Source organism: Cololabis saira, chromosome 4, assembly GCF_033807715.1.
Source record: "Cololabis saira isolate AMF1-May2022 chromosome 4, fColSai1.1, whole genome shotgun sequence".
Classification (NCBI taxonomy): domain Eukaryota; kingdom Metazoa; phylum Chordata; class Actinopteri; order Beloniformes; family Belonidae; genus Cololabis; species Cololabis saira.
Window position 1 is genome coordinate 29246826 of NC_084590.1, and position 20886 is coordinate 29267711.

A 20886-nucleotide genomic window follows, 5' to 3' on the forward strand; every position below is an offset into this window, starting at 1 on the left:
AGGAGTGTAGGGAAGAGGCCGACCCCAACCTCCCTTCCCCCTGTGTGATTGCTTCCCTGACCTGGGAGGTGGAAGAGAGAGAGTGAGAACTGCCGTAGAGAACCCACCTGGTCCCAGCGCCTGTCCCCCTAACCGTCTCTTTGTTCCTCCAGGTCTGAGATCAGATGTCCTCCAGTGGGCTCACGCTTCCAAGCTTTCCTGTCATCCTGGAATCCGGAGGACTTGCGATGTTCTGCAACGCTTCTGGTGGGCCATGCTGGAGGAGGACACTCGCGAGTACATCAATGTCTGTCCTGTCTGCAACCAGAACAAGCCCTCTCTTCAGTCCCCTTCTGGGCTTCTGCATCCGCTCCCCCGGTGCCTCGGCGCCCGTGGTTCCACATCTCCCTGGACTTTGTCACTGGTCTTCCCCCTTCTGGGGGTAACACTGTCATCCTCACAGTTGTTGACTGGTTCTGCAAGATTGCACACTTCATTCCTCTTCCCAAACTCCCCTCTGCCAAGGAGACTTCTCAGCTGGTCCTGCTCCACATCTTCCGTCTCCATGGTCTTCCCATAGATGTGGTCTCCGACCGGGGTCCGCAGTAACCTCAATCTTCTGGTGGGAGTTCTGCGCTCAGCTTGGGGCCTCCGCTAGCCTGTCCTCTGGGTTTCACCACCAATCCAATGGCCAAACGGAGCGCATGAACCAAGAAATGGAGACGGCACTACGCTGTGTGGTGTCACGGAACCACTCTTCTTGGTCCCAGCAACTCCTGTGGGTCGAGTACGCCCACAACTCCATCACCAACTCAGCCACCGGTCTCTCCCCCTTTCAATGCTGCTACGGGTACCAACCCCCACTCTTCCCGGCACTTGTGGTAGAGATTATCTGCCCCTCTGTCCGTGCCTTCATCCATCGCTGTTGCTGCACCTGGACCCAAGCCCGAGCAGCCCTTCTCCGAGCCTCGGACCGCTACTGCTTGTCGGCCAACCGGCGTCGCACTCAAGCACCGACCTACCAGGTTGGCCAGAAGGTCTGGCTCTCCACCGGGGACCTCCCTCTCCGGGTGGAATCCAGGAAGTTGGCTCCCAGGTTCATCGGCCCTTTCCCCATTCTGAAGGTCATTAACCCAGCCGCAGTGAGACTTCAACTCCCCCGGACCATGCACATCCACCCCACCTTCCATGTCTCTCAGGTCAAGCCAGTTTTGGGGAGCCCACTGGTGCCCGCCACTCCTCCTCCACCGCCTCCTCAACTCATCGATGGAGGACAAGCATACACTGTTCATCGCCTGCTGCGCTCCCGCCGCCATAGCCGGGGGCTCCAATACCTCGTCGACTGGTAAGGCTATGGTCCGGAGGAGAGGTCATGGGTCCCTTCTGGTCGCATCCTCTGCCCTCGTCTCATTGCAGACTTCCATCGGGAACACCCTGACCAACCCTCCAGGTCGACCTCGTCTGCTAGGGCTACTCGTCCTGGGCCATCGTGCCCTTACATGTCGGTCGTCTCGGAGGTGGAGGGGGTCTCTTCCTCCTCCGAGGACTCATCCTCGGACAACGAGAGTTCCCTCCCCCTGACCCCCTCCGCTCACCCGGCTGAGATGATGGACTGGTCTGGCTCTGAGGAGTATTAGGCCCTCCTCTTGGCCCCCTCCTCCTGCCTGGCTTGGTGTTGCTTTTTGGGACGTCCCTTGAGGGGGGTTCTGTCATGGTCAGTCCTCCGCTCTGACCTGCCTTCAGTGGTTTTCCACTCCCCTCTCTCCTGCTCACCCCATCTGCCAGCCACGTCCACCTCGTCACTCACTCCAGTCACCTACTCTCCTAGCTGCAACTCCTCAGCAATCAAGAAGGTATATAAGCTCCACTCTCCTCTTTGCCAACTGCCAGATTGTTTCTTTGCCATGCAAGACTCTCCAGCGTTCTCTGCCCTGACCTTCCGTTGCCAATCCCTGCCTGTTCCTGGACTCTGCCTTGTCTCCTGCTCCCCGGTGCCTGACCTTGTCTTCCAAACCTGACGCTGATTCCTACATGATCCCGGTCCTGCATTCCTGCCTGCTCTTCGCTCCTGTTGAGAAATAAAGTGAACCAGACTACTACCACTTTGTGCTCTGTGTGCTGCTTTTGGGTTCTCTGCCGGCCGTAAAAATGATATTGTCAATATTATCTGCACTTCTGTCAATATTAGTCTTTGATAGGTTTAAAGCTTCCAGTCAAGCTCATTATAGTTCATTTTAGTTCAGATACTTTATGCTTTTATTTGATCAAAAGTTGCCAAGTGATCATAGCTTCCTGTTTGTTTGTTTGTTTGTTTGTTGTTCAGAGAACAGGGACTGAAACTAATCCTTGATTGTTGTTGATTCATTTATTGTGTGTGAGACCTGGTAATGTCTACCTGCCTATCTTACACATGGGTCCTTGAAGAAAAACAACCCCCAGGCACACAGCGATCTGATAGAAGCAGTGAGTCAATATACACCGATCAGCCTCGACATTAAAACCACTGACAGGGGAAGTGAAAATATTGATTGTCCCATTACATTGCAACGCTCTGCTGGGAATCCTTACGTCTTGACATTCATGAGGAGGTTTCTTTGACAAATATTGACAAACTAAACAAAATGCCATCTCCAATACGACATCTGCCTTGAGGAGCACAATAAAGAGCCCACCTGACATCCATGACAAAAACGCATCCGATCAGACCCACATTTATTCATCAGCGCAACAACACCAAATATACAGTGACAAGATGGAAAATAATCCTGGGAAAGATGGTTTGCCCCCTCCCCTCCATAGCCTGTGCTTAACATAAATCTGTCAGTCTGAGATTACATGAGGAGACAAATCTGAGGCAACATAAATCCTTGAAGAATATACACGCAAGGTTGCTGGATTTATTTTTTTCCTCTATCTCTCTCTTTCTCTACTGAAAGCACTTTCAAGGGGAATGCTAAATAATAGCACTTCATGCCCAAACTGTTTCCAGAGTGTGTGTTTGTTTGAAAGTGCTAAAGTTTTAAGATCACAGTTGTTTATTTCTGATGAAAATTGTAACCCACACATGAGAAAATATAGTACATTTTGTGCCTTTTGTATTCACATAAAGAAGCATGGATGTTCTGAAAAACTTTCTTCAGTACGCTACTGTGATGCAAACTTACCAACAATCACAATAGAAATGATTTTTTTATCTTTTAATGTTTTAATTTTTCTGTTAAGTTCTTTGACGATGGTTGGGTTGTCATGTTTATCTGCACTATAATTTGAAATAAAGACTTTACAAATTACTCAATAGGGCAGGGTTTAAGAGATCAACTGACAAGCTGCTTCTAGTGAGCAATTACTGCAGGATTATACATTATCCCAAAGCAATATCCTGTCATATTTTTTTCTTTTTCTTTTTGTAAAAATGTCATTAGATACAACAACATTGAAATGCTGTCTTCTGTCTTGCCTGTTTCGCAGGGCCCCTTCTTGGCCTCCATCCCTCACAGCTAATGGATGTCTTTACCCAGTATGCCTACAATGACAGTTTCTACGATAATGGAACATGGACCCTCAACAAAACAGAACAAGAGCAGAGGCACACTTACAACTACTACGCCATGCTTCTTACTCTGCTCATCTTTGTCATCGTCTTTGGCAATGTGCTGGTGTGCATGGCTGTGTCCAGGGAAAAGGCTTTGCAGACCACCACCAACTACTTGATTGTCAGCTTGGCTGTCGCTGACCTTTTAGTTGCCACACTGGTTATGCCCTGGGTCGTCTACTTAGAGGTAAATATCTGAATGCACTTGTCTTCTACGTATGAAGAGAAATAAATAACCTGATAAGCCTTTAGCAGCACACATGTTATCCATCTCTGTTCATTAACAATGTTGAAAAAATAAGATGTAAAAAATGACCAATTAAAAGATGAATTAAAGCTGCAAGCAGCGATGAACGGGCCCTCACACCCTTGTGCACGTTCAGGCGTGCTGCAGTGGAAGCGCTTGTATGACTTGCATGTAGATGTCTTCAGGCAGGCTTCAGAAAGTAGGAACTATCACATATCGACCAATCAGAAGAAGAGGCGGGGCTAATTTGCACCAATTAAGGTGAAGGAGTCAAAACTGAGTCAGATGACACCACCCACGACTCTTTATGTCAAACCATTCAAAAGTTATTGCACAAAGTAGGGACTATCAAATATGGACCAATCAGATGAAGGGGGGGGCGCACTTTTTGGCGTCTATCGTCACGGTAATGCTTTTGATTGAGAAAAGTAATGCGCATCGTCGCAGGATCGAGACGCACATTTTGATGTATAACACACCTGGGTGCACGTTACGGTTCGGGCGAAGAAGTGGCCGAAGAAGTGGCATAAATTGCGCCAAAATTACACGGTTAATTAAAAATGGCCGACTTCCTGTTTAGTTTCAGCCATGGCGCCAAGAGACTTTTCTTTAAGTTGCGAAATGATACAGGTGTGTACCGATTTCCGTGCAGGTACGTCAAACCGTATTGTGGGGCTTGAGGCACGAAGTTTTCTAGGGGGCGCTGTTGAGCCATTAGGCCACGCCCATTAATTCAAACCATTAAATATCACATTTTTCGCCAGGCTTGGTTTGTGTGCAAGATTTGGTGACTTTTGGGGCACGTTTAGGGGGGCAAAAAGGTGTTTCGCTGTTAAGAGCTACTTAACTGATCTGGGAAACTGGGCCGTTGTCTCTAGACGCTTTCCAGAGATCCAGAAAATGAACATAAACATAAACATAAACCCCTGAGCAATTATTATATAAACAATGGCAGGTAAAAACTCCCATAGTGGAAGAAAAGCCTTAAGCCAAACAGTGGCAAGGAAAAACTCCCCATTAGGAGGGAAGAAACCTTGAGCAGGACCAGGCTCATAAGGGGGGACCCTCCTGCGAAGGCCAGAGTGGGGGAGTCGGGGACGTCAGCAGCACACGGCAGGCATGTGGAAGCAGCAGCGGGATGACCAGAGGGGGGGGGGGCGTCAGCAGCACACAGCAGACATCCACGTAGGCAGGTGGAAGCAGCAATGGACTGACCGGGGATGGGGGGAGGGACCGGGACCGCAGGCCAGAACGCAGCTCCCGAGGCTCCGGCCTGCAAACATGCACAAAAAAGAAAAAAGGGGGGCCGGCACAAGAAACTACAGGAGCGATGGATAAAAATAATAGCTATGAGATATTTATAATAAATAAAAATGGTAATGGAGAAGAGAGGAAGGGAAAATGAGAGGAGAAGAAGGGTGAGAGGCACCGCCCAGCGGATCATGTCGGTGCCCCCCTGCAGCATAAGCCTATAGCAGCATATCTACCGCAAAGCTATATTTGAGACTAACTATTATAGTCTTGTTCTATAGCTGCAACTATGACTACTGACTCTAACACACTAGAGTTCTTTTGAAATAAAAAGAGAAAAGTCATGAAACACAGTAAACAATAACATGCTTATTCTCATGTTTGCATGTTCTCCCCATGTTCCCTTAGGTAGCTAATGTGAGCTACCTTCACAAACACGTGCAACAGTCCTGGGCTATACATGCCCCCTCTGGCCAACCGGGGCGCCAGATGGGGTGGGGAGGATCTGGCCAGAATAACGTGATCCTTCCACGCGTTACGTCCGGCCGGAGAAGACCCACCCTGTCTGGTGAAAAGAAGCGGCCTGCTCAGGTTAAGGAGGAGACCTGAGTTCAGTGTAGAGCCCTCCCAGGGTTGGTAAAGGATGGCAATGCCCAGAAGTGACTTAGGTAGGAGCACTGGGTGATAAAATGGGGAAAAAATCAGGATAAAAATATTTAAAAAAAAAACAATAACATGCTTTAATATGTTTCATGATGACAAATCTGCTGGTGTTTCTGTGCAGTTTATGATGTGACGGAGAGCTATGTCTTAGTGAGGGAGGTCAGTCTGCTATTAGGGACTGCTGTTGTCATAAGATAAGCCATATTACGCCTGATTAACTGATTCATTAATATTACAGCAATGATATTAAAGGGCTCCCAAAGTGTGCTGAGAATAATAAATGACTGGTTATATGTGTGCAAAGACAGAGACAAATGGATACAACTTTGCAATAAAAAGGCATTTATTATCAGGCTTAACCTTGTTTATCTGTGAAGTATGCAACTTTTATCCTGCGTTTGTTTCTAACTATACTCGCTCTGTTTATGTGGGCAGCAGGGATTCACAGAGGGGGAGCACATCAAAGTATATTGTAAAAGTGGGAGCTGAATTGTAATCAGGCACGTATCAAAGCCACAAACTGGAGCATGAAACCTAGTTTGATAGCAGAAGAGTTAGTATTTAACGGTTTAACTGCTGAAATATGGCGTATTTATAGCGTGGTGAATTCTGGACTCTTTCTCAAATACTATGAGAAAAAAAGTTGAGTCTGGCTATAAATTTGACAGGTGTGTTTTCTGTATTTTTGCATTGATGGCTGTACACATACACACATAGCAATAGAGCACAAAAGTGCTCTTTATCACCTCGGAGGCAGGCAGGTTTTCTATGCCCCTTTGTCTGTTAATTTGTTGTTTTGTTATATACTATGTGCCTCAGTCCTTGTAGACATTTGGTCAAAATTGTTTTGTCTTTCTGAGCCTTTATGCACCACCACTTCATTCACTGAATCAAGCAGTGTTAAAAGCGTGTAAACTATTTTCTCCATATTTCAACGTAGGTTACAATGAACACAAAATCACTCAAGTTCAATCATATTGTTTATATCAAATGTTTTGGTCCTTTGTTTTTTTGCAAAAGAGATATCTATATCTGCCATACTGAGAGTTGATTCAACACTGAATACCGAGTTGGCTTCAATCCTTTCATTAATATTTTCTTGAACATGAAATACCCTGGACCATACCTTCACCATGGCAGACCGACTGATTGTTGCAGCCACTGTTGTTTTCTGTCTTCATGATGTCTTAATCTGACGTCAAGGAAAAGGGTTAGGAAAAGACATAGAAGGTGCCTTTTTATTATTTGACCATTATTATGGACTTGGACCCCATTTTGAAGCAACTAAGATGATTAATGAATGTGGCATTTACCCACAGTGACTTGCTTTGGCAGTGAGGTCATACGGATGAGACATGTCTCCTTTCAGGTCAAGAGAGGACTGTTTGCCTAAGCAGATGCTTGTGCTGTCGTGTCTGCTGGCACACTGTGCTTGATTCTCCAAAATTAAACAGAAATCATTCTCATTTAAGCGTTTTGTGCAATGAGCAATCTTCCAGTGTTGATCTTTTTTAATTGAGCAGGCCAGTGACAACAATCTGGTGGAGGGACGTTTTCTTAAAAACGTTTTTCTGTGATCTACGCACAAGCTGTTTGTCACAGTCAAACTGGATTATCAAGCATGAATTAAGAGCGGGGCGCTAATGTGGCGTGTCCATCTTATGCTGCCTGGCCTCCAATAATATTGAATGGAACAAATGGAGACAGAGGAAACTGGGATGATTTAAATCCCTGCAATCTGAAAGGATATGGTGAAAGTGGCAATGAAGATGTCTCAGATTGTTACAAAATTGGGATCATTACATTTACAAGTTTTAAAATAATCTGAATAGTATAGTGACTTTTTTGGCGTTTTATTTACAGTCCACAAATTACAATTCATTGATCAGAGACATATATCAAATGTGTCTATCTTTAAATAATGAAAGCAACTACAATCATTTCAGTTTGGCAAAAATGTAGTCTCTATTTTTGTACTTACTATTATTGTTGTGTGGTATCACTGACCAAGTCTGTAATTGAGCTTCTTGTGTTGATGTTAAAGCACAGACTACTGTTCAAAACTTAACCACAGGGAGTAGGCAGAGCACTGCCCTTGCCCTTTATGATTAAATGCTACATTTCCATCAATTACTACAGGTTTTGCATTTTGCAAAATGTGATTGATTCAAAGAGCTCATGCAAGAAAATTACATTTAAAGAAGGGGGCATTGTTTATCTGGCCTGTTGCAGCACATATGTTTGAACTTTAAAGCAGTTGTCTGGTGATTTCTTTAAAAAAGGAGAAAAAAACATATTTGCGTTCATATTTTAAGTATCATTATGGTGCTCCAAATCTTTACATTAATTCCACAGAACAGGGGCCTCATTTATAAAGCTTGCGTGTGCACAAAACAGGGCTTGAAAGATGCGCACGCCACCTTCTACGCAAAGGTTGGAATTAAAAAAAAAAAAAAACAGGAAAATGTGCGTATCTTTACGCAAACCTTGATCCTAGCGCACGAACATTTTGAAGAAATGGGGAACTGGCGACGCAGACGGTGAGGTGGTAAAATGAAGCCAGATTCATGTCATACTTTTAATGTCATCACATATCAGACTTATAAATCCATGTACACCCAAGCTCGTGGGCGCTTTATTGTGGAGCGGCCTTCTAAAAAGCAGGTGGAGGTGTCATGCAGCATTTGTAAGAAGACAAGTATGTTACATTTTCTTCACATGTTCTTTAATTGAGCCGGCAATGTCAAGACATTACGTCACACATGGGCTTCATCACAGCACGCATTTGTTGCAGTTCATTTTTCACATTGTTGATAGCGTTGATCGCGTCTGTTACGTGCCACAGAGGTAGGGTTCTCTGTGGCTCTGCCTTTCTCTTCCACCTTCTCCTCCCCTCCCTACCACTCATTCTCTGCAGGTCTGAGGTCCATAACAAGCAGTCATTCACCACCCATCTCCCATTGGCCAGCCTCTGATTCCCTGTGTCTACCCTCCACCAATCATCTCAAACCCTTCCCGTGATTCATTTGAGAAGTGTCCCCTGATTTCGGTGGCCAAACATTATGGTATTGTGACTGACAGTGGAGCCCTTAAAAGGGAGTTAAAACCAGTCGTGCTGGAGGGGTTAGTGGACAGGGGTGTTCTGGGTGGCCCTCTGGAGGCTAGGCTGGTTGGTGCAGCCTCCCCGGAAACAGTGGAGAGGGTAAGGTCGCCGCCGACCTTGCCAAAGGGGGGCCCTAACGCTTACTCACCGTCCCCAGCGGGGTCCCTGGATGGCGCTAAGCTCAAGTTGCGTCTGGCTCGCCTCGACAGAGAGCGGGAGGAGAAAAAAGGAACTCTGAGAAGCTGCGGAAAGAGCTCAGAGAGCTGAACATGACCAACAGCTTGCCATCCGCAGGCTAGAGCTGGAATTCCAACTGGAGACAGCCATAAGGCTGCGTAAGTTGGAACTGGAGTCCTCTCCCCAACCTGTGGCACCATCCACCTTCTCCGCCTTCGTCTCTCCGTCCACTGTGGCGGCGCCTGCCTCTTCAATTGGCACCCATGGTCCACTCGCCTCCACTGCCTCGCCAACACCACCTGGTAGATATGATTTATTTCGGTACATAGAACTTCCTCCCTTCCGAGAAACAGAAGTGGATGTTTTTTTTCATACTTTTGAACGCTTTGCGACTGTTCTTAATTGGCCAAAAGAGAACTGGTCCACTCTGCTGCAATGCAAGCTAACCGGTAAAGCACAACATGTAATAGCCTCATTGCCTCTTGCCGATAGTCTTGATTATGATGTGTGTAAGTGTGCTGTACTCAGAGCCTACAAGCTTGTACCCGAAGCCTACAGGCAGCAATTCCGAAACTTCAAAAAAAGTCCCACTCAAACTTTTGTAGAGTTTGCTAGAGAGAAGGGCGAACGGTTTGATAAGTGGTGTGCTGCTAGCAAACTCACTGATTTTGCTGGACTTCGAGAGCTAATACTCTTAGAGGAGTTTGTTTGTTGTTTATTTGAATGAGAAGAAGGTCTCTCAGCTTCATGAAGCCTCTATTTTTGCTGATGAGTACATGTTGACCCATAAGGAGGTGTTTGGGGTGCCTCGAGGTAAGGGTTTTGGTGTGGCTAACTCCGCCCCTCCTGCCGGTGCTAAGGAGGAGAGGGAATGCTATTATTGCCACACTAAGGGCCATGTCCAGAAGGATTGTTTTCAGTTGAAGAAAAATAATTCTGGTTCCTCTAAACCTGCTAATGCTAAACCGATGGGTTGTGTCAGGACAGTGTCTGAGCAGACTCCAACCAGTGTGGTTCCTACATGCTGTGACGGCTTCAAGCCTTTCACATTTGAGGGCAGGGGTTCTTGGTTGGTGACCCCGGTAGTAAGAAGCCGATTCATATTTTGAGAGACACTGGGGCGGCTCAGTCCTTCCTGTTAAATGATGTGCTGCCTCTGTCGGATGCAACATTTTCTGGTGCACACAGCATTGCTCTAGGAATTGATATGAGTTTCATTAAAGTTCCACTACACAATGTGTTTCTTGACACAAAAATGGTTTCTGGCTGCTTTAAGGTAGCTGTGTGCCCTGCTTTGCCTGTTCCTGGTATAGACCTCATTATGGGGAACGACATTGCAGGTGACAAGGTTTGCCCGGGGCTGGAGATTGTTGAACACCCCAATGCCATGGCTATGCCATGTGGCTCAGATGTCCACCCAGGTATATTTCCAGCCTGTGTGCTTACACAAGCTCAGGCACGCAAGGAGAGTGGGGCGGTTAACTTGTCAGACTCCATTTTGGCCACTCCACTTGCTACTGACCTTTTTCCCCAGCATTCAACTGGCACAAGCGAAGGTAAAATCACAGTCTGTCCATATGCCTTCCATTAAACTTCCAGTTACTCGCAACGAGATAATTGCTGCCCAGAAAACTGACCCCTCTTTAGCTCATTGCTTTGCATTGGCTGTTTCCCCAGTGGCTGCAAGGGGCAAACCCATAGCCTATTTTGTGGAAAATGACTTGCTAATGAGTCTTTTGGCCTAAGTTACGATCTTCTGTTGCGCAGTTTTGCAAAACCTGTCATCACTGTCAGATCACAGGAAAACCAAACCTGGCCAAATGTGAATTTGGAAAAGCAACAATTACTTACTTGGGCAAGGAGGTTGGCTTGGGAAAGGTATGGACTGTGCATGCTAAGGTTATGGCTATTGTTGGTTATCCAGCCCCAATGAACAAACGTGAGCTGCAACGTTTTATTGGGATGGCTGGCTACTATCGCTCGTTCTGCCATAACTTTTCCTCCATCATAGCTCCTCTAACTAGTTTGCTCAGTGATGCTAAACAGTTTGCTTGGACTTCAGATTGTCAGCAGGCCTTTGAGAAGGCCAAGGCTTTGCTTTGCAGTGCCCCAGTGCTTGCTGCTCCAGACTTTACTCTGCCCTTCAAGTTAGAGGTAGACGCAAGTGCTTTGGGAGCTTGGGCTGTTTTGCTTCAGGAGGATGCTGATGGAATTGATCACCCCGTCTGTTTCTTCTCTCGAAAATTTACTAAGCCACAGCTTAATTATTCCACCATTGAGAAGGAAGCCCTGGCCTTGATGCTGGCTTTGCAACATTTTGAAGTTTATGTTGGCTCGAGCTCTGTACCTGTCGTCGTATTCACCGATCATAACCCACTAACATTCTTGTCCAGAATGTATAATCAGAACCAGCGCTTAATGCGATGGGCTCTCATCGTCCAGAACTACAACCTGGACATAAGACATAAGAAAGGTTTAGACAACGTGATGGCGGATGCGTTGTCCCGCGTCTAAGTGTCACAATAGTTTTTGTTTTGCTTGTGGTTAGGGCTACTGTATACGCGTGAACAAACTTAAGAGTAAGTTTGTTGTTGTCTGTGGGCGTGTTACGTGCCACAGAGGTAGGGTTCTCTGTGGCTCTGCCTTTCTCTTCCACCTTCTCCTCCCCTCCCTACCACTCATTCTCTGCAGGTCTGAGGTCCATAACAAGCAGTCATTCACCACCCATCTCCCATTGGCCAGCCTCTGATTCCCTGTGTCTGCCCTCCACCAATCATCTCCACCTGTACCCTCCACCAATCATCTCCATCTGTACCCTCCTCCAATCAACTCCACCTGTGCCCTATAAAAGGGCTGATTGCCAGTTCCTTCGGGCTCTCTCTCACAGCAAGTTGATGGTTGCTTGCTAGAGTCCAGAAGCACACCCTGCTGTTATTGTTCTGCTACATAGTCTGGTGTATATGCCCTGCCTTGGGACAGGTAAGACGGGGGCCCCTATACACAGGCATCACGTAGGTAGAATCTATGTTTAGTCACATTAGGTAAGGGATGGTTGCCACTACTGTATTTTTGTCCCACTGGTTAGTGTAGTTAGGCAGACAGGCTTTTGTTTCCTTATTAGACAGTTAGATAGAACTGTGTTTATCCTTAGCTGCTTAATTTGTTATTTTGGCAACATCCACGTCCCCTGGCAGTGCCATACTTTTGTTTTGTTACTTTGTACACTTGTAAATATTGTAAATATCTTGCTGGAGTGTAAGTAAAATCAAGCACACCAGTTAAAAACCCTGTGTTGTCTCCATTATTTGCATCTTTTAATGCTTGGGTTCCTTTTTGGTTTAAATGTGATGCTATGTGACCCTTGGTCTCAACACCTGTACATGGCCTGACCAGGGGTTTCGTAACAGTGTCCCTCTGTGTTTGAAGCACAGCATCAGTCAGTCGGCCACTTCCAGGTGCCCCATGTGCTTAGGACGCTCTGGTGCTGCTGGTGCTGCAGCCGCGGTGCAGGACACGCCGTGCCGGGAACCTCCTCGTCACGCACCGCTTCCAACTGGACATAACAAATAAGTCCAATGTGCCTTTTCCCAAGTTGTTGTTGAAATGTATATTAATAAACAGATAAAACTGTACTTACCGCTCTCCTCTGTGGTCTCCGCCAAATCAGTGTCTCTCCGACACTACACCACACACGCTGGCCGTCCCAAGGATGGAGGCTATTCTGGTGTCCAGCAATGTGGGCTCCGGTGTGCACTGGCCCCCACCTGTCGCAGACACGCTCTGACGGTGCCGGGCCACTCTCCTCTTGGCCTCCACCTTCAAATCGGACCACTTCTTTTTTTTATTTCTGCCACAGATCTGTCTGTGACACTCACAGCGTTTACAGCAGCAACGACGTGCTGCCACGCACTCTCTTTCTTTTTATTAGTGACGCCACTACTGTGACCACCAAATGTTGTTTTCCTGGCCTCCACCTCATCCACGAGCACCTCGATCTCAGTCTCCGTGAAATTTCAGTTTCTGGTCTTCCCTTCCATGATTTTTGAATGCAAAACACCATTGATCGGCAGGCTCATTCATATGCAAATACAGTCATTAAGTACTTTGCATTGCCCATTTAGGGTATTAAGTGGGCGTGTAGAGGGCGGGATATGAGGCAAATTCACGTGCGCAACCTTCCAGCTGGACTGTGATTTATAAAGCGAACATTGCGTGCAGATGTGCGTGCACACGGTTTTATAAATCAGGATTTTTTTGTGCGCACGCCATTTTCGGCTTTTGAGCGCTTTTAGTATGAATCCTATGCACTCTTTTATAAATGAGGCCCCAGGTCTCTAAAAAATCAGCCAAGACTAAATGGCTGAGCTGTGCCTGCATGGATCACAAGTTTAATGAGTGGAACATGCTCATTATCTCAAAGCTTCAGCCTGCCTCTTAACTCAGAGTGCATAATTGCCTGTAGGTTCCAGTGATCTGGTCAAAGTTAGATTTTATGAGGACTAAGAGTTTTTGTACAAACTTCAAAAGTAAACAACTCTTTTATTGCAAGACAGCTCCCACATTTACAGTGTTTAAAGTTACCTCAGAAATATTGGTAACTGCTGTCAAGAGGCCAAAGTCTCTGCTGGGGACCAGGAGACCGTTGCTAGGGAGAATTCATCGGGATGAATAAAAAAAAAGAAAAATATTCTACTGTTATGTTGGTGATTATTCTGGAAGATTATCTCAGAAAGTCCCCCGTCATGATTTTGTGTGGAAGATCAATAATACTTAGGGTGCTTTCAGACCTGTGGCCCATTTGTTTTGTTCCAATTCAGGGGCTAAATCGATAATCGATTGTGGCGTTTGTGTTCACAAGGCAACCGTCTGTAGCGGTTCTAAGCTGTTAATAAATGCCATGCGCGAACCAACTGTTCTCTCATTGGTCAGAAATGAACGCAAAAGGAGTTTCCTCTTCCGTATCCCGGGAAAAACAACAATGGTTATAACCCCTTTCACAGAGAGGGCGCAAAGCGCAGACCGCCGCCGCTGATCCCATTCATTGTGTATGTGCTACCACGGCGCAAGAGCAGACCGCTCTGCCGCCGAGCTCAGTGGTGTCTGCCCCGAAATTTTTTTTATTTCACCCTGCTGCACTGTGACAACATCTCGGCACGTCCAATAGGAGAGAAGGGAGATGAACGGGCCCTCGCACCCTTGTGCACGTTCGGGCGTGCTGCCGTGGAAGCGCTTGTATGACTTGCATGTAGATGTCTTCAGGCCTGGACATTTAACCGATAACAGCAGCCACGACTCTCGGCGGCAGTAGCTCAGGTGGTAGAGCGGGTCGTCCAATGATCCGAAGGTCAGCGGTTCAAATCCCGCTCTGTCCCAGTTTGCTGCCGTAGTGTCCTTGGGCAAGACACCTTACCCACCTTGCCTCGTGTGAATGTGTGTGAATGTGTATGAATGTTGGTGGTGGTCGGAGGGGCCGTTAGGCGCGATATGGCAGCCACGCTTCCGTCAGTCTGCCCCAGGGCAGCTGTGGCTACAAACGTAGCTTACCATCACCAGAGAGAATGTGTATGGATGAATAATGATTTCTGTAAAGCGCTCTGGGTGCCTAGAAGGGCGCTATATAAATCCAAGTCATTATTATTATTATATCAAACCATTCAAAAGTTATGGCAAAAAATAGGATCTATCACATATCGACCAATCAGAAGAAGGGGATGGGCTAATTTGCACCAATTAAGCTGAAGGAGTCAAAACCGAGTCAGGTGACACCACCCATGACTCTATTTCAAACCATTAAAAAGTTATGGCTGAAAATAGGGACTATCAAATATTGACCAATCAGAAGAAGAGGTGGGGCTAATTTGCACCAATTATGTTCAACGACCCAAAACCGAGTCCGATGACACCACCCATGAGTCTTTATGTCAAACCATTCAAAAGTTATGGCAGAAAGTAACACTTTTGACTGAGAAACTGCATTAATGCAAACCATTAAATGTCAAATTTTTTTCCCACCGGGGACGCTGTGGGCGCTGAAGTGCGTGTTAGTTCCCCCATGACTTCAGTGCCCACACCCTGGGTGGGGTTGGCGAAAGGGCCTTTCTGTGTGGAGTTTGCATGTTCTCCCCGTGTTCCCTTGGGTAGCAATGTGAGCTACCCTCACAAAAACATGCAACAGTCCTGGGCTATACATGCCGACTCTGGCCAACTGGGGTGCCAGATGCGGTGGGGAGGATCCGGCCGGAATAACGTGTTCTTTCCACACGCTACGTCCGGCCGGAGAAGCCTCACCCTGTCTGGTGAAAAGATGCGGCCTGCTCACTCCTCAGGTTAACCCCTCGTTCACACTGAAAGCGTCACGGGCGTCCCGACGCCAGCATCTCGCCGCTTGGTGCATTCACACACAAAGCGTCAGTGCCTGCAGCGGGGCGGGGGTGGGCGGGGTTTCAAGCTGCGCTGCAGAACTGAAGGGAACAGTGGGAACAGCCTACACATATAGCGTACACATCTTAATTTTCCTATTTCACCATAGATCACACTTTGGGACGCCTTCTTTATATTTTAGCGTTATTTTCGCGCAGATAAGAGTGAGTTTGATGCTCCTTAACAAGTTTGGTCCGCGGATCAACATCAACCCAGCGAGCACTTGCTCCCGGTGAAGGCTGATTTATGGTTCCGCGTCACACCAACGTAGAACCGACGGCGTAGGGTACGCGGCGACGCACACCGCACCGCGTCCCTACGCCGTCGGCTACGCCGTCGATTTAACGCGGAACCATAATTCAGGCGAAGCTGCAGTCTGTCTGTGCTGATCACTGACACACCGGGTCGGAGCGGTCATGATGTTTAACCTGTGTTTTGTGATTAATAAGCACGGGTTTTAATTATTTTTCGTTGGATCAATGTAGCAAATAAAATCGTTGGGACCATCCAGCTCCTCACCCATCAGATACATGTTTCACGTGATCAGTTCAGGTAAAACGGCAGTCAAACCAGCAAAATGTCATTTTGCTGGATGAAATATATTAATTCCTGATAAAATAAGTTTGTTAGTGCACAGCTCTGCTCCTGTACGCATGTGAATGAGTGTACGTTGAAAGTACAATCTGCATTGAGAGTTCTCGCTTCGGGAATCCCGTTCTGTGATTGGACGACGCCTCGGCGTCGCCGCTGCTCATTTGCATAAAGTTCAGATTTTTCAACTTTTAAATTGACGCGCCGCGCCCGCCGCCCGCCGGTCCCGCCTGTCCCGCCGGTCCAGCCGCCCCCGCCGCCTCTCGACGCCCGTTTTTCATAGACAATGAATGGCAGCTAGACGCCTATGACGCCCGTGGCGCTTTCAGTGTGAATGCAGGGTAAGGAGGAGACCTGAGCTCAGTGCAGGGCCCTCCCGGGGTTGGTAGAGGATGGCAATGCCCAGGACTGTTAGGTAGGAGCACTGGGTGATAAAATGGGGGAAAAAAAAAAAATCAAATTTTTCGCCAGGGCTTGCGTGCAAAATTTGGTGACTTTTGGGGCACGTTTAGCGGGGCAAAAAGGCCCTCATTTCGTCGGAAGAAGGAGGAAAAAAATTCCTACAGATACAATAGGGCCAGTGCTCGGACCCTAATAATAATATTTCAAAGTGGTTGTTGGTTGAGGAATCATTATTTGTTAAGATATTAAAACTGATTGGGGATGTGCATAATTCTCTGAAGACCAAAATTATTTCCAGTGTGTCATCACATGTGAGAGAAAATGATTGAGATTTAAAGTGATGTTTAAAAACACAAAACATGTGTGCATAATATCATTAAATCAGTAAATCCAGAAAAATGTCATTGTTTAAAGGGCAAGGGTATGAGTCTAAGCTAGATCTTCCAGATTCTTCTGACATCGAACTGAATTGATTTTTATTTTCCAGGTTCTTACTCAGTGTTTATTTTGTAATTTGACTTTCCAAAGAAGCCCATAGTACTCAGTAATCAGGTTTTATCCAGGTTATGTTGAGTAGTCCAAGTCTTCGGCTTGGTCACAGTCATGCAATGACATCCTTTTTTGAGGGTCAATGCAAAGATCCAGATGGACAAATAATTTGTTTCACAAACAGAAGGGTGAAATAGAACAGGTGTATTTGTTATCTCACCTTTTCAATTTTTTACTATGTCTTTATTGAGTTTAAGATCTTTATATTATATCTTTTTTTATTCTCTTTTTATTATGTTTTTTGTGGTTAACATGTGCCTCATCCAGACAGTTCACAATTGTCATGCACTCATCTCAAAAATAACAGTTGAGTCACATAGTAGTATGTCTCCGATTATACTAATAAAACAAAGATGAAAAGGTCCTTCCACCATATTATATGAAATAAAAACTAAATAAGAACTAAACTCCCTAGAACAGGGTGCTGGGGTGCACCTTTATGCTACTACAAAGACTTTACAAGAGTTGTAAAAAGACAAAGCAAAACAAAAGGGGAGAGAGTGACGTAAAACCAAGCTTTAGCATTAGATAAAAGATGGTCGTTACGGTGTGACATACAAAATCCATCTATCCTGCATTTCTGCAAACACTCTTTATTTAGGGCCCGAACACTAAAGGCTGGATTATGGTTCTGCGCTACACCAACGCAGAGCACACGCCGCTGCCGTGACGCCGTCGTGAACCCTCCGGATTTTTCCAACACTCCATTTTGCCGCGGTGCAATACCCCCCGCGAGCGCTAGGGGGGTGCAATCTTTTCCTGAATGGTTTATCCAACTTTTCCTGTCACAGTAAATCAAAGAGATAAGGATAACTATTGTGCAAAAAAACAAAACAAAAAAAATCACACATACACGAAGAAAAGAGCGCTGAAAGTTCACGACTGCTTCACGAACCGGAACCGGAAATGTGTTGCTACCAAGCAAACCACAGCCACATAGTTACAATTTGTGGGAGGTGCATGTCAGGCACGGCGTGGGCTGCGGCGCCCGCTCGGTGTCGATTTGTTGCAGAACCATAATCCAGCCTTTGCGGTGCGAAGGCCCTATTGTATCTGTAGGATTTTTTTTTTCCTTGTTTTCTTTTTCCTCCTTCTTCCGACGAAATTAGGGCCTTTTTGCCCCCCTAAACGTGCCCCAAAAGTCACCAAATTTTGCATGCAAGCCAGGCCTGGCGAAAAATGTGATATTTAATGGTTTGCATTAATGGGCGTGGCCTAATGGCTCAACAGCGCCCCGTAGAAAACTTTGTGCCTCAAGCCCCACCATACGGTTTGACGTACATGCACGAAAGTCGTATCATGTCGCAACTTAAAGAAAAGTCTCTTGGTGCCATGGTCGAAACCGAACAAGAAGTCGGCCATTTTGAATTAATCGCGTAATTTTGGTGCAATTTATGCCATTTCTTCAGCCGCTTCTTCGCCCGAACCGTAACGTGAAAAATGTGCGTCTCGATCCTGCGACGATGCGCATTACTTTTCTCAGTCAAAAGCGTTACCGTGGCGACAATAGACGCCAAAAAGCTGATTGGTCGATATTTGATAGTTTCTACTTTCTGCCATAACTTTTAAATGGTATGACATACAGAGTCGTGGGTGGTGTCATCGGACATGGTTTTGAGTCCTTGAACATAATTGGTTCAAATTATCCCCGCCCCTTCATCTGATTGGTCGATATCTGATAGTTCCTACTTTCTGCCATGACTTTTGAATCGTTTGATATAGAGAGTCGTGGCTAGTGTCATCCGCTAAATGTCCAGGCCTGGACATTTGCAAGTCATACAAGCGCTTCCACTGCAGCACGCCTGAACGTGCACAAGGGTGCGAGGGCCCGTTCATCGCTGCTTGCAGCTTTAATTTTATCTTTATGTTTAAAGTGCTGATGATGCAGAGAATGTTTGCAAGGTAAACACTTGCCTGTAGGTGCTTGTCTTGAGCATGTATTCGTACATCGCACTAGTGTGCTGGTATCTTAAGAGGTTGGTGGTGTGGAGGGCCTCAAGAATCCTGTTAAGCATCAGATTGTCCTCTATTGATCATCAACTGAGGACACAGTGTGGTGGGATTGAAATAGTGCCTCCCTGCTATTGCACAGATCCTGCCATCTTTAGGTTGTTGAGGGAGGAAATGACTGGAATACAAAAACTGGCCAAACTCCATGAAGGTTTTTTTTTCACATATCTTTTATATTTGTTGCTACATCCTTTTGCCTAAAAAGAAAAATGGTCTGTGCTGTGAGGTCCATTAAAAGGACTTCAGCCCTGAGGTAACTAATACAGAGATGATTAACCTCAATCATAGTTGAGGTTGTGGAATCAACAGCTTGGGTTTAGTTGATGCAGGTTTAGAGAAGGGTTAGGGTTACAGTATGTGGCCCTGTGATAGACTGGAGATCTGTCCAGGGTGTATCTCTGCATTCTGCCTGTCATGATCTGGGATAGGCTCCAGCAGACCTGTACAGGATTAAGCGGATCTACACTAACGAGTCAAAGGCAGTACAGGCTGTGGTGCTGCTGAGCGCTCATACAGATCAGAGCAGCTGTCTTGAGTTACCAACCTGTCGGCCAATCAGAAAAAAATTTTTGGTTGCCGGGTGAGGTCTGAGTTTAGGCCTCAAGCGCTTCATTCCTTGTAAGACAACATTTGAAAACAGAAATATCACAAGTTATTGTAGCAAAAAAGGAAGGTGCAACCAGGGGAAGCAAACAGAAGAAAGGGATAATAATGAAGAAGAGAGAACAGGGGAGAATTCAGAAGGTTCAGATGTAGGGAGGGCCAATGAGGGAGGAACAGAGCAGCAAGTGAGGAAGAACACAAACTAGAAACAAGAAGTGGTGTGAAGGATGAAGACAAGAGGGTATCAGGTTAATAAAAAGGGACAGATACTGAAGAGGTAAGCGATGAAGAACAGGAGGAAAAAGATTCTGAGGAACATTCCTCAATTTCAGCTGAACCAATTGATATGTTTTTCCTGATGAAAAACACGTTTTTTCTTGCTTTAACATATATAAAGTGGTCTCCGGCTTCAACGCGAGCGGCAGGAAGAAAATAGAAGCCTGCATCCGACAAATGTTCAGCTCAAAACTGTGCCCCGCATTGTGCTGCGCAGTGCTGCGTTGCTGCAGCCAGTTAGGACAGTCCAATATAAAATAAAGCAATGGAATTGATTTTGTCGTTGACGCTCGCTTGCATCGCATGCAGTGACACGGTGTAAAGGCTGATTTATGGTTCCACATTACACCAACGCAGAGCCTACAGCACGTACCCTACGGCGTACCCTACGGCGTAGGCTCTGCGTCGATTTAACGCAGAACCATAATTCCGGCTTTACTCCGCCGACCGGAGCTTCCACCATTTTTTCGTAGCGGTGTATCGCGTCATTCAGGCAGCCAATCACCACAGTGCCTCATTATCATAGCCCCGCCCACTCAGAATCCTGCATAGAGAAGGAGGTTAGAGACTGTGATGATAAAGACATGGCTCAGAGACTGAATTTCTCATTTATTTAGCTAAAACAATCAAAAGCTTGTTTTTAAGACATTCAAGGCCTGTTTAAAATAGGGATTAGATGCCATATAGGTCCCCTTTAACTATTAACAACTCCAGTGCAGCAACATGAGACGATACTCAATAAAATAACGGGCTTTAAGAAAACTCTGAACGTTTAGCTGAGGGATTATTAAACCCTTCTGTTTCGCCTTGAGCCTAATTTCCTGACCCCACCCCCTGTCAGTGATTTCTGTCTTAGGTGTCTCCACCTATGTCCTATCCTCCATTATGTTAGTTTATTTTTCCCTGGTCATATCCTTAAATTTGTCTATTTTGTACTTTTCTATTGTACTTGACGAGTCCATAATTCAGCCGTATGAATGGCGGAAACCCTTCTTGGAATTAATGTTTCAGAAAAGAGAGATT

At 46.1% G+C, this 20886-nt stretch overlaps 1 protein-coding gene across 2 annotated transcripts in view; it reads left to right on the forward strand.

Moving 5' to 3' along the window:
- The window catches only part of drd2a (dopamine receptor D2a), an 83922-nt gene that overhangs the window by 44062 nt on the left and 18974 nt on the right, over window positions 1–20886 (forward strand). Inside the window, exons 1-2 of one of the 2 annotated variants that reach the window (XM_061720321.1) lie at window positions 1712–1832; window positions 3448–3758. In XM_061720321.1, the coding sequence (XP_061576305.1) occupies window positions 3480–3758 (279 nt within the window). In that variant the 5' untranslated portion in view covers window positions 1712–1832; window positions 3448–3479. Of the gene's footprint in view, window positions 1–1711; window positions 1833–3447; window positions 3759–20886 lie in introns of those variants that run through there. The other variant, XM_061720320.1, reaches the window with a different exon arrangement.